Raw genomic sequence first — 11,811 nt, 5'->3', positions numbered from 1 at the left:
CAAAATCCAGCAAGGGGCACTGGGGGCCCCCAAACGTCACGGGGGGGGGTCAGAGGTCACGGGGGGGGTCACTGGGGGGTCTCAGGGGTCATTCAGGGGGGTCTCAGGGGTCACTGGAGGTCACTGGGGGGGTCACTGGGGGGTCACTGGGGGTCACTGGGGGGTCTCAGGGGTCATTCAGGGGGGGTCTCAGGCGTCACTGGGGGTCACTGGGGGGTCTCAGGGGTCACTGGGGGTCACTGGGGGGTCTCAGGGGTCATTCAGGGGGGTCTCAGGCGTCACTGGGGGTTCAGGGGTCACTGTGGGTCCCTGTGGGTCCCTGGGGGTCCCTCTGTCCGTCCTGGGGGTTCCCGGGCTGGATTTTGGGGGGGGGGGGGGGAACCCCGCGCTGGCCCCGCCCCCTCACAGAAGCCCCTCCCCTCCCCTGACCACGCCCATTTCGGCACAGTGACCACGCCCCCCTCCGCCGTAGCCCCGCCCCCCGCGCTGGCCCCGCCCCGTTCCCGCCGTGCCCCGCGCTCCAAGATGGCGGCGCCGTGGCCGCTGCTGGCGCTGCTGGCGGCGGGGGCGGCGCTGGGCCGGGCCGGGGGGCTCTGCCGGGGGGGAACCGGCACCGGCACCGGAGCCAGGGTGAGCACGGGGGGCTCGGGAGCACCGGGGGGCTCTGCTGGGGCGGCTCCGGGTACCGGGATCCCCGGGGGAGCGGCCTCGGGTGCGGGGACAGCAGCCGGTGCCCAGTGCCCGGTGCTCGGTGCCCGGTACCCGGTACTCGGTGTTCATCAGGGCCCCGGGCAGGATGGGCTCATTAATATTAATTAGGGGGCGTGACCGCCAATAGAGCCCGTGTTCCCTCGGGGCGTGTTCGTCCTCATTAATATTCATGAGGGGCTGTATAAACCAATGGCGGCCGTCGTTTTCCTTCATTAATATTCATTAGGGGGCGTGTAAATGCCGGGATCCCCGAGGGGCGGGGGCCGCGGGCTGCTCTCATTAATATTAATTAGGGGCTTGTTAACAACAGCCCCGTACCCGGGAGGGGCGGGCCGTGTGATGCCCTCATGAATATTAATGAGGTTCGGGTTCAAATTAATGAGCCTGCCGGTTCCACCTCATTAATGCTAATGAGGGGCGGTTCTGGCTCCCGGCAGGTGATTAATATTCATGAGGGGGTTGCGGCTGCGGAGCCTCATTGGCGTTAATGAGGGCGCGGGGCTGGTCATTAATATTCATGAGGCCCGCGGGGAGCCCGCCCCGGGCTGTCCCCCGGTGCCACCCCGTGTCCCCCACCCCGTGTCCCTGTCCCGGTGCCACCCCGTGTCCCCTCGTGTCCCCCCCAGGCCGGTGACACCGAGAGCTGCCGGGTGAGCCTGAGCCTGGAGCACTCCTTCGAGCTGGGTGAGGGACAGGGGGCACTGAGGGGACACTGGGGAGATTGAGGACACTGGGGACATTGGGGACATGGGGACATTGGGGACACTGGGGACATTGGGGGATTGGGGACACTGGGGACATTGGGGGCATTGGGGACACTGGGGGGATTGGGGACACTGGGGACACTGAGGGGACACTGGGGACACTGGGGGATTTGGGACATTTGGGACATTGGGGACATTGGGACAGGGACATGGGGCATGGAGGACATGGGGACACTGAGCTGGGTGACAGGATGGGGACATGGAGGTGGCACTGGGGATGTGGGAGTGGCACTGAGGGCACAGGAGAGGGGTGGCACTGGGGACACCGGGCTGAGGGTGGCAGTGGGGACATGGGGATGACACTGGGGACATGGGGAGAGAGGTGGCACTGAGAACATGGGGACATGGGAGAGGGGTGGCACTGGGGACACTGGGCTGGAGGTGGCACTGGGGGCACAGGGATGGCACCTGGGGCAGGGGGCCTGGGCTGTCCCAGGTGCCAGCAGCATGTTCCAATGTTCCCCTGTCCCCTCTCCTCTGTCCCCTGTCCCCTGTCACTCTCCCCCGTCCCTGTCCTTGTCCCGTGTTCCTGTCCTCTGTCCCTCTCCCCATCCCGTGTCCCTGTCCCTGTGCCCCTGTTCTTGTCCCTGTCCCCATCCCTGTCCCCATCCCTGTCCCTGTCCTGTCCCCGTGTCCCCCTGTCCCCATCCCTGTCCTGTCCCCGTGTCCCTGTCCCTCTGTCCCCCTGTCCCCCTGTCCCCCTGTCCCCATCCCTGTCCCCGTGTCCCCATCCCTCTCCCTGTCCCTGTCCCTGTCCCCATCCCCGTCCCCGTATCCCTGTCCCTGTCCCCATCCCTGTCCCTGTCCCTGTCCCCTGTCCCCGTCCCCGTATCCCTGTCCCTGTCCCCGTCCCTGTCCCTGTCCCTGTCCCTGTCCCTGTCCCTGTCCCTGTCCCTGTCCCTGTCCCCACCCCTGTCCCCATCCCTGTCCCTGTCCCTCTCCCTGTCCCTGTCCCTGTCCCTGTCCCTGTCCCTGTCCCTGTCCCTGTCCCTGTAGTATCCCTGTCCCTCTCCCTGTCCCCGTCCCTGTCCCTGTCCCTGTCCCTGTCCCTGTCCCCATCCCTGTCCCCGTCCCTGTCCCTGTCCCCATCCCTGTCCCTGTCCCCGTCCCCGTATCCCTGTCCCCGTCCCTGTCCCTGTCCCTGTCCCTGTCCCTGTCCCCGTCCCCGTATCCCTGTCCCCGTCCCTGTCCCTGTCCCTGTCCCTGTCCCTGTCCCTGTCCCCGTCCCCGTATCCCTGTCCCCGTCCCTGTCCCCGTCCCCGTATCCCTGTCCCTGTCCCTGTCCCTGTCCCTGTCCCCGTCCCTGTCCCTGTCCCTGTCCCTGTCCCTGTCCCTGTCCCCGTCCCCGTATCCCTGTCCCTGTCCCTGTCCCTATCCCCTGTCCCTGTCCCTGTCCCTGTCCCTGTCCCTGTCCCTGTATCCCTGTCCCTATCCCCTGTCCCTGTCCCTGTCCCTGTCCCTGTCCCTGTCCCTGTATCCCTGTCCCTGTCCCTGTCCCTGTCCCTGTCCCACAGATGACACGCCGCGGTTCCGCCGCCGGGGCTCTCTGTCCCTGAGCTGGGGCCCCGAGCCCGCGCTGGCGCTGAGCCAGAAACCGCTGGGGGAGGAGGAGAGAGCGCGGCTCAGGGTGAGGGACACGGGGACATGGGGACAGGGACACGGGGACAGGGACACGGGGACAGGGACACGGGGACACGGGGACAGGGATGGGGACACCGGGAGGAGGAGAGAGCGCGGCTCAGGGTGAGGGACACGGGGACACAAGGGACAGGGGACAGGGACACGGGGACATGGGGAGGAGGAGAGAGTGCGGCTGAGGGTGAGGGACACGGGGATGGAGGACACGGGGGGACACAGGGGGACAGGGGGGACATGGAGGTGACATGGGGACGGAGGGGACAACACCAGGGACATGGGGGGACAGAGAGGGGACCCGGGGGGACACAGCGGGAACAGTGCGGGGATGGAAGGGGGACATGGGGGGACACAAAGGGGGACAGCAGGGGACAGGGCAGGAACAGAGTGGGGCACTGGGGGGACACGGGGACACGGGGACATGGGGGTGAAAATAGGGGAACGCTGGGTGATTCTGGATGACACTGAGGTGACACCGTGGTGACACCGTGGTGACACTGAGGTGGCACTGAGGTGGCACTGTCCCCACAGGAGGTGGCAGCACGGGACGGGCTGTACCCGGGTGTGGGTCAGGGGGGGGTGGAGGGTTCAGGGTGACACTGGGTGACACAGCAGTGACACTGAGGTGACACAGCAGTGACACTGGGTGACACTGAGGTGGCACTGAGGTGGCACTGTCCCCACAGGAGGTGGCAGCACGGGACGGGCTGTACCGGGTGCGGGTCCCCCGCAGGCCCCTGGGCCCTGGTGAGGAGGGGGACACCGAGTTTGTCACCTCCTTCGTGAGGGCGGTGAGTGACGGGGACACCTGGGACACCCTGGGGACACCTGGGGACACCTGGGACACCCTGGGGACACCTGGGACACCCTGGGGACACCTGGGGACACCTGGGACACCCTGGGGACACCTGGGACACCCTGGGGACACCTGGGGACACCTGGGACACCCTGGGGTCCTCCTGCCCCTTGTCCTCCCTGCATCCCCCCACACCCTGTCACCCTCCCCGTGTCCCGCCCTGTCCCCCCTGTGTCCCCCCGTGTCCCCCCATGCCCTGTCACCCTGCTCGTCCCCCACTGTCCCCTCAGTGCCCTCACCCTGTGCCCCTGTCCCCTCATGCCCCCCTGTGCCACCATCACCCCATGTCCTTGTGTCCCCTGTGTCACTGTCACCCATGTCCCCATGTCCCTGTCCCCTCTATCCCGCTGTCCCCTCATGGCTCCTTGTGCCACCATCACCGCGTCCCCCTGGCCCCTCACGTGTCCCCGTGTCCCCTCACACGTCCCCTCACATGTCCCCATGTCCCTGTGTCCCTATGTCCCCATGTCCCTGTCCCCATATCTCTGTCCCCTCATGTCCCCATGTCCCCATGTGCCTGTGTCCCCTCGTGTCCCTGTGTCCCTGTCCCCTCACATGTCCCCATGTCCCCCCATGTTCCCGTGTCCCTTTATGTCCCCTCACATGTCCCTGTGTCCCCTCACGTCCCTGTGTCCCCGTCCCCTCACATGTCTCCATGTCCCTGTGTCCCCATGTCCCCTCATGTCCCCCCATGTCCCCATGTCCCCGTGTCCCCTCACACGTCCCCTCACATGTCCCCATGTCCCTGTGTCCCTTTATGTCGCCTCACATATCCCCATGTGCCTGTGTCCCCCCATGTCCCTGTGTCCCTTTATGTCCCCCCATGTCCCCATGTCCCCCTGTCCCCTCACATGTTCCCATGTTCCCCCATGTCCCCGTGTCCCCTCATGTCCCTGTGTCCCCATGTCCCCTCATGTCCCCCCATGTCGCCATGTCCCCGTGTCCCCTCACACGTCCCCGTGTCCCTGTGTCCCCATGTCCTCCCATGTCCCCGTGTCCCCCTGTCCCCTCACGTGTCCCCGTGTCCCCTCACGTGTCCCCCTGTCCTCCCATGTCCCCGTGTCCATTTATGTCCCCTCACGTGTCCCCGTGTCCCCTCGTGTCCCCGTGCCCCTTGACGTCCCCTCACGTGTCGCCGTGTCCCCAGTGTGCCCTGCTGGAGTCCCACCTGTCGGACCAGCTGTCCCTGCACCTGGACGTGGCCGGGCACGTGGTGGCCCTGGGCGTGGTGGCAGCGCCGGGCACCTGCCGGGGCACCTGGGTGGAGGACGGGCACCTGGAGCTCTTCAACACCTCGGTGGCACTGAGACAGCCCCTGCCCGCCGCCACGTGAGGGACGGGACGGGGACGGGGACAGGGGGACAGGGATGGGGATGGGGACAGGGACAGGGGGACAGGGATGGGGACAGGGGGACAGGGACGGGGACAGGGGGACAGGGATGGGGACAGGGATGGGGACAGGGGGACAGGGATGGGGACGGGGACAGGGGGACAGGGATGGGGACAGGGGGACAGGGATGGGGACAGGGGGACAGGGATGGGGACGGGGGGACAGGGATGGGGACAGGGACGGGGACACAGAGAGGGACAGGGATGCGGACACAGAGAGGGACAGGGACAGGGACAGGGGGGCAGGGATGGGGACAGGGGGACAGGGATGGGGACAGGGATGGGGACAGGGGGACAGGGATGGGGACAGGGATGGGGACAGGGACGGGGACACAGGGACAGGGGGGCAGGGACGGGGATGGGGGATGGGGGGACAGGGACAGGGACAGGGACAGGAGATGGGGACAGGGGGACAGGGGATGGGGACGGGGATGGGGATGGGGGGACAAGGAGGGATACAGGGACAGGAGGATATGGGGGGACAGGGGGACAGGGGGCATGTGGGGACAGGGGGACATGCGGGGGACAAGGGGAGGGGGGTGACATGGGAGGACATGGGGACAGGGGACGTGGGGGGACAGGGATGACATGGGGAGGTGGGGACATGGGGGGATAAGGGGGACATGGGGACATGGGGGGACACAGGGGACATGGGATATGGGGGGGAATGTGAGGGACATGGGGACATGGAGACAGAGGTGGGACATGGGGACAGGGGGACCTGGTGGGGACATGGGGAAACGGGGACATGGGACATGGGGGACGTGGGGACACAGTGGGGGACATTGACCTGGGAGTCCCAAACACTTGAGTGACTTGGGGACATGGGGGCATGTGGGGGGACAGGGGGACATGGGGACATGGGGGGATGTGGGGGGACATGGGGACACAGGGACACGGGGGACACTGACCTGGGTGTCCCCAACCCCTTGGTGGCTCTGCTGCCACGTGAGTGACAGGGACCTGGGGACACTGTGGGGACAATGGGGGACACCAGGGGACACGGTGGGAGGGACACTGGGACCCCCTGTGTCCCCTCCCCATGTCCCCAATGTCCCGTGACCCCAGTGTCCCCAGTGTCCCCAGTGTCCCCAATGTCCCCAATGCCCCCAGTGTCCCCAGTGTCCCCAATGTCCCCTGTCCCCTGTCCCCAGCCCCGAGACCGCCGCCTTCATCCGGCACCTGGAGCAGGAGCAGGCCCAGCGCGCCCGGAACCCCCAGGAGCAGAAATCCTTCTTTGCCAAATACGTGAGGGACCCCAAAAACCCCCAGACACCCCAAAACCACACCCCAAAAACACCTGGGAACCCCAAAATCCACATGGGAAACCCAAAAACCCACCCAAACCTCCCCCAGGCACCCCAAAACCCCCCCAGACACCCCAAAAACCCACCCCAAAATCACCTGGGACCCCAAAAACCCACCCCAAAAACAGCTGGGATTCCAAAATCCCCAAAAAACATCTGGGACCCCCAAAAGCCACCCAAAATCGACCTGGGGCACCCCGAAATCCACATGGGAATCCCAAAATATCACCTGGGACACCCCAAAATATCACCTGGGACACCCCAAAAATCCACCCAAAACCACCTGGGACACCAAAGTCACCTGGGACACCCCAAAATATCACCTAGCACACCCTAAAATATCACCTGCGACCCCCAAAACCCCCCAGATACCCCAAAAATCCACCTGGGAACCCCAAAATACCACCTGGGACACCCCAAAACCAACCTGGGACACCCCAAAAACCCACCCAGACACCTCAAAATCCAGCTGGGACCCCAAAAACCCATCCAGACACCCTAAAAACCCACCCGAAAATCACCTGGGACACCCCAAAATCCACTTGGGACACCCCAAGAACCACCTGGGAACCCCAAAAATCACCTGGGACACCCTAAAAAACACCTGGGACACCCCCAAAAACACCTGGGAACCCCAAGAAATCACCCAGACCCCCCCAAAACACCTGGGACCCCCCAAAAACCCACCCAGACACCCCAAAAACCCACCCAGACACCCCAAAAATTACCTGGGACACCCCAAAATATCACCTGGGATCCCCAAAATCCACCTGGGACCACCCAAAAATCACCTGGGAACCCCAAAAACTCACCCAGACACCCCAAAAACACACTCAAAACCACCTGGGAACCCCAAAAAATCATCTGGGACACCCCAAAATCCACTTGGGACACCCCAAGAACGACCTGGGACACCCTAAAAAGCACCTGGGACCCCCAAAAAATCACCCAGACCCCCCAAACTCTCCCCCCACCTCCCGGGATTGGGATTTTGGGGTGACCCCCCCCACTTTGGGGGTGATTTTGGGGTGACCCCCCCATTTCCACCATTCTTGGGGTGGATTTTGGGGTGATTTGGGGTGTATTTTGGGGTGGATTTTTGTGTGCATTTTGTGGTGATTTGGGCAGATTTTGGGGTGATTTGTGGTGAATTTCAGTGATTTTGGGGTGAATTGCTGCCCAAATTGTGGGTGGATTTTTGAGTGATTTTGGGGTGGATTTAGGGCTGATTTTGGGGTATTTTGGGGTGGATTTAGGGCTGATTTTGGGGTATTTTGGGGGGTGATTTTGGGGTGAATTTAGGGCTGATTTTGGGGTCGATGTGGGGTAGATTTTAGGGTGATTTTGGGATGATTTTAGGTTGGTTTGGGCTGATTCTGGGGTGATTTTCTGGTGAATTTGGGGGGGAGAAGTGGGGCTGACTTTGGGTGGATTTTGGGTTATTTCGGCTGGGTTTGGGGTGGTTTGTGCTGGTTTTGGGGTGGATCTGGGTTGATTCGAGTTGATCTGGGCTGATATTGGGGTGGATTTGGGGTGATCTGGGTTGATTTTGGGTAATTTGGGTGATCTGGGCTGATTTTGGCGTGGGTTTGGGCTGATTTGGGGTGATTTGGGCTGATCTGGGCTGATGTAGGGGTGGATTTTGGGTGATTTGGGGTGATTTTGGGGTAATTTGGGCTGTTTTGGGGGAAATTTGGGCTGTTTTTAGGGTAATTTGGGCTGGTTTTGGGGTGATTTGGGCTGATCTGGGCTGATTTTGGGGTAATTTTGGAGTGAAGGGTAGATTTTGGGCTGATTTTGGGGTGATTTGGGTGATTTTGGGGGGATCTGGGGCTGGTTTTGGGGTAATTTGGGCTGATTTGGGGGTAATTCGGCTGATCTGGGCTGATTTGGGCTGATGTTGGGGTGGATTTGGGGATGATCTGGGGATGATTTTGGGGTGATTTGGCTGTTCATGGGGGTGGATTTGGGGTGATCTGGGGTGGATTTGGCTGGTCTGGGCTGGTTTTGGGCTGATCTGGGGCTGATTTTGGGGTAATTTGGGCTGGTTTTGGGGTAATTTGGGCTGATTTTGGCTGATCTGGCTGATCTGGGCTGGTTTTGGGGTAATTTGGGCTGGTTTTGGGGTAATTTGGGCTGGTTTTGGCTGATCTGGGCTGATCTGGGCTGGCTTTGGGGTAATTTGGGCTGGTTTGGGGTAATTTGGGCTGGGTTTGGGGGGTAATTTGGGCTGGTTTTGGGGTAATTTGGGCTGGTTTTGGGGTAGTTTGGGCGGGTTTTGGGGGTAATTTGGGGCTGGTTTTGGGGTAATTTGGGCTGGTTTTGGGGGTAGTTTGGGCTGGTTCTGGGCTGAGCCCGCGCTCTCCCCGCAGTGGATGTACATCATCCCCATCGTGCTCTTCCTCATGATGTCCGGAGCCCCCGACGCCGGGGGGGCGCAGGGGGGGGGCGCGGGGGGCGGGGGGGGGGGCGGGGGGTCAGGTGAGACCCCCCCCAAATCACCCCCCGACCCCCCAGGACGGGGCATGGGCAATAAAACCGTGTGAGACCCCAAATCTGTGTGAGACCCCCAAATGTGGGTGTGAGACCCCAAATCTGTGTGAGACCCCAAATGTGGGTGTGAGACCCCAAATCTGTGTGAGACCCCAAAATCTGTGTGAGACCCCAAAATCTGTTGAGACCCCAAATCTGTGTGAGACCCCAAATGTGGGTGTGAGACCCCAAATCTGTGTGAGACCCCAAATGTGGGTGTGAGACCCCAAATCTGTGTGAGACCCCAAAATCTGGGTGGCAGACCCCAAAAACCTCTGTGTGAGACCCCAAATGTGGGTATGAGACCCCAATATGTGTGACACCCCAAAAACCTCTATGTGAGACCCCAACTGGATCTGAGACCCCACATGTCGGGTGTGAGACCCCCGAAAACCTCTGTGTGAGACCCCAAAATCTGTGTGAGACCCCAAATGGGGATGTGAGACCCCAAATCTGAGACCCCAAATGTGGGTGTGAGACCCCAAATCTGAGACCCCCAAAATCTGTGTGGGACCCCCAAATCTGGGTGTCAGACCCCAAATGTGGGGTGTGAGACCCCAAAATCTGTGTCAGACCCCAAATCCCTGACCCCCCCACTCTGGGTGCCCCCCGTCCGTGTCCGCGGAACCCTCCCGGGGGTCCCGGGGGTCCCCAAACCCTCGGCGCGGTCCTTGGGGGGCCCCAGGAGGGGAATTGGGGTGAGGGGGCGGGGCTTGCAAGAACGACCACGCCCCATTATGCAAATGCGAGATGAAACGCCTCTATGCAAATACAAAAGCCGGTGCTGAGCGCCAGAGCCACGCCCCTTTATGCAAATAAGGCGGTGTCATGCACTATAAACACACCCCTTTATGGAAATAGCACAGACACCGTGAGCTGTAACCACGCCCCCTCTATGCAAATACAGTATATACCATGAGCTTTAGCCACGCCCATTTATGCAGATTTAGAAGCGGGCGGGGCCATACGAGCCATAACCACGCCCATTATGCAAAACCAGAGCCATAGCGTGAACTCTAACCACGCCCCCTTTATGCAAATACAGCGATACCGCGAACTCTAACCACGCCCCCTTTATGCAAATACCGCACGGTGCTGACGCGACCTTTCACCCGGGGGCGGTGCCGCGCGGCCGCCCGCTGATTGGCGGCGGAGATCACGTGGCCGTCGCGGTGACGTCGATTCCCGGAAGCGGCGCCTCGGCCCGGTTTCCCCAGCCCGGCCCAGCCCAGCCCAGCCCCAGCCCGGCTCCCTCAGCCCGGCCCGGCTCCCTCAGCCCGGCCCGGCTCCCTCAGCCCGGCCCGGCTCCCTCAGCCCGGCTCCCCCAGCCCGGCCCGGCTCCCCCAGCCCGGCTCCCTCAGCCCGGCCCGGCCCGGCTCCCTCAGCCCAGCCGCGCTCCCCCAGCCCAGCCCGGCCCGGCTCCCCCAGCCCGGCTCCCTCAGCCCGGCCCGGCCCGGCTCCCTCAGGCCCAGCCCGGCTCCCCTAGCCCAGCCGGCCCGGCTCCCCCAGCCCGGCTCCCCCGGCCCGGCCCGGCTCCTTCAGCCCGGGCCCGGCCCAGCTCCCTCAGCCCGGCCCGGCTCCCCCAGCCCAGCTCCCTGAGCTCTCCCCGGCTCCCCCAGCCCAGCCCGGCCCGGCCCGGGCCCCACTCCCTCCTCTCTCCCTCTCTCCCCTCTCCCCGCTGTCCCCTCTCTCTCTCAGCCCCCTCTCTCCCCCGTGTCGGCCATGGCGGAGGGCGGCCCGCGGCGGCTGCGGCCGTGGCTGCTGGCGCAGCTGCAGAGCGGGCGCTTCCCGGGGCTGCGCTGGGACGACGCGGCGCGGACGGCGCTGCGGATCCCGTGGGAGCACGGCGGCAGGAGCGCGGCGCGCGAGGGGCCGGGGGCGGCGCTCTGCAGGGTCAGGGCGGGGCTTTGCACAGTGAGGGGCGGGGCTATGCAAAGTAAGGGCGGGGCTATGGAGTGAGGGGCGGGGCCGCGAGGGGCCGGGGGGCGGCGCTCTGCAGGGTCAGGGCGGGGCTTTGCACAGTGAGGGGCGGGGCTATGCAAAGTAAGGGGCGGGGCTATGGAGTGAGGGGCGGGGCCGCGAGGGGCCGGGGGCGGCGCTCTGCAGGGTCAGGGCGGGGCTTTGCACAGTGAGGGGCGGGGGCTATGCAAAGTAAGGGCGGGGCTATGGAGTGAGGGGCGGGGCTTTGCACAGGTGAGGGGCGGGGCCGCGAGGGGCCGGGGGCGGCGCTCTGCAGGGTCAGGGCGGGGCCGGGGCGGGGCTATGGACCTGAGGGGCGGCGCTCTGCAGGGTGAGGGCGGGGTCTGTGGGGCTGGGGGCGGGGCTATGCACATCCAGGGGCAGGGCTATGCAGGGTCAGGGGCCGAGCCGGGGGCGGGGCTATGCGAGGGTGGGGCCGGGGTTATGGAGGCGCAGGGGCGGGGCTCAGCAGAGTGAGGGGCGGGCTTCACGAGGGGCAGGCTATTCACAAAATGAGGGGCGGGGCTCTGTGAGGTGATGGGCGGGGCCTGGCTGAGAGCAGAGCTTAAACCAGGGAGGGGCCGTGAAAGAGGGAGGAGCTAAGAGGGCGGGGCTATGGGAGGGCAAACCAATGGGAGGAGGCGGAGCTTGAGCCACG

At 64.1% G+C, this 11,811-nt stretch overlaps 1 protein-coding gene across 1 annotated transcript; it reads left to right on the top strand.

The window, feature by feature from the left end:
• The first annotated feature begins 473 nt into the window (after positions 1-473).
• Positions 474-9,215, top strand: EMC10 (ER membrane protein complex subunit 10). Its single transcript, XM_064402063.1, has 7 exons — positions 474-630; positions 1,338-1,395; positions 2,990-3,102; positions 3,797-3,901; positions 5,114-5,295; positions 6,510-6,603; positions 9,035-9,215. Exons 1-7 carry the CDS (start codon positions 526-528, stop codon positions 9,206-9,208), a joined length of 831 nt encoding a protein of 276 aa, XP_064258133.1. The 5' UTR covers positions 474-525; the 3' UTR covers positions 9,209-9,215.
• Positions 9,216-11,811: the final 2,596 nt, after the last annotated feature.

The sequence above is a fragment of the Passer domesticus genome, chromosome 34 (assembly GCF_036417665.1).
Source record: "Passer domesticus isolate bPasDom1 chromosome 34, bPasDom1.hap1, whole genome shotgun sequence".
Lineage (NCBI taxonomy): Eukaryota > Metazoa > Chordata > Aves > Passeriformes > Passeridae > Passer > Passer domesticus.
This window is presented reverse-complemented; position numbering and strand designations above follow the sequence as displayed.

Coding starts and splice junctions, on each gene's coding strand:
- EMC10 (XM_064402063.1), top strand. CDS start 526: ATGGCGGCGCCGTGGCCGCTGCTGGCGCTGCTGGCGGCGGGGGCGGCG. Junction 5,296..6,509: donor CAGCCCCTGCCCGCCGCCAC/GTGAGGGACGGG, acceptor CCCTGTCCCCAG/CCCCGAGACCGCCGCCTTCA. Junction 6,604..9,034: donor AATCCTTCTTTGCCAAATAC/GTGAGGGACCCC, acceptor CTCTCCCCGCAG/TGGATGTACATCATCCCCAT.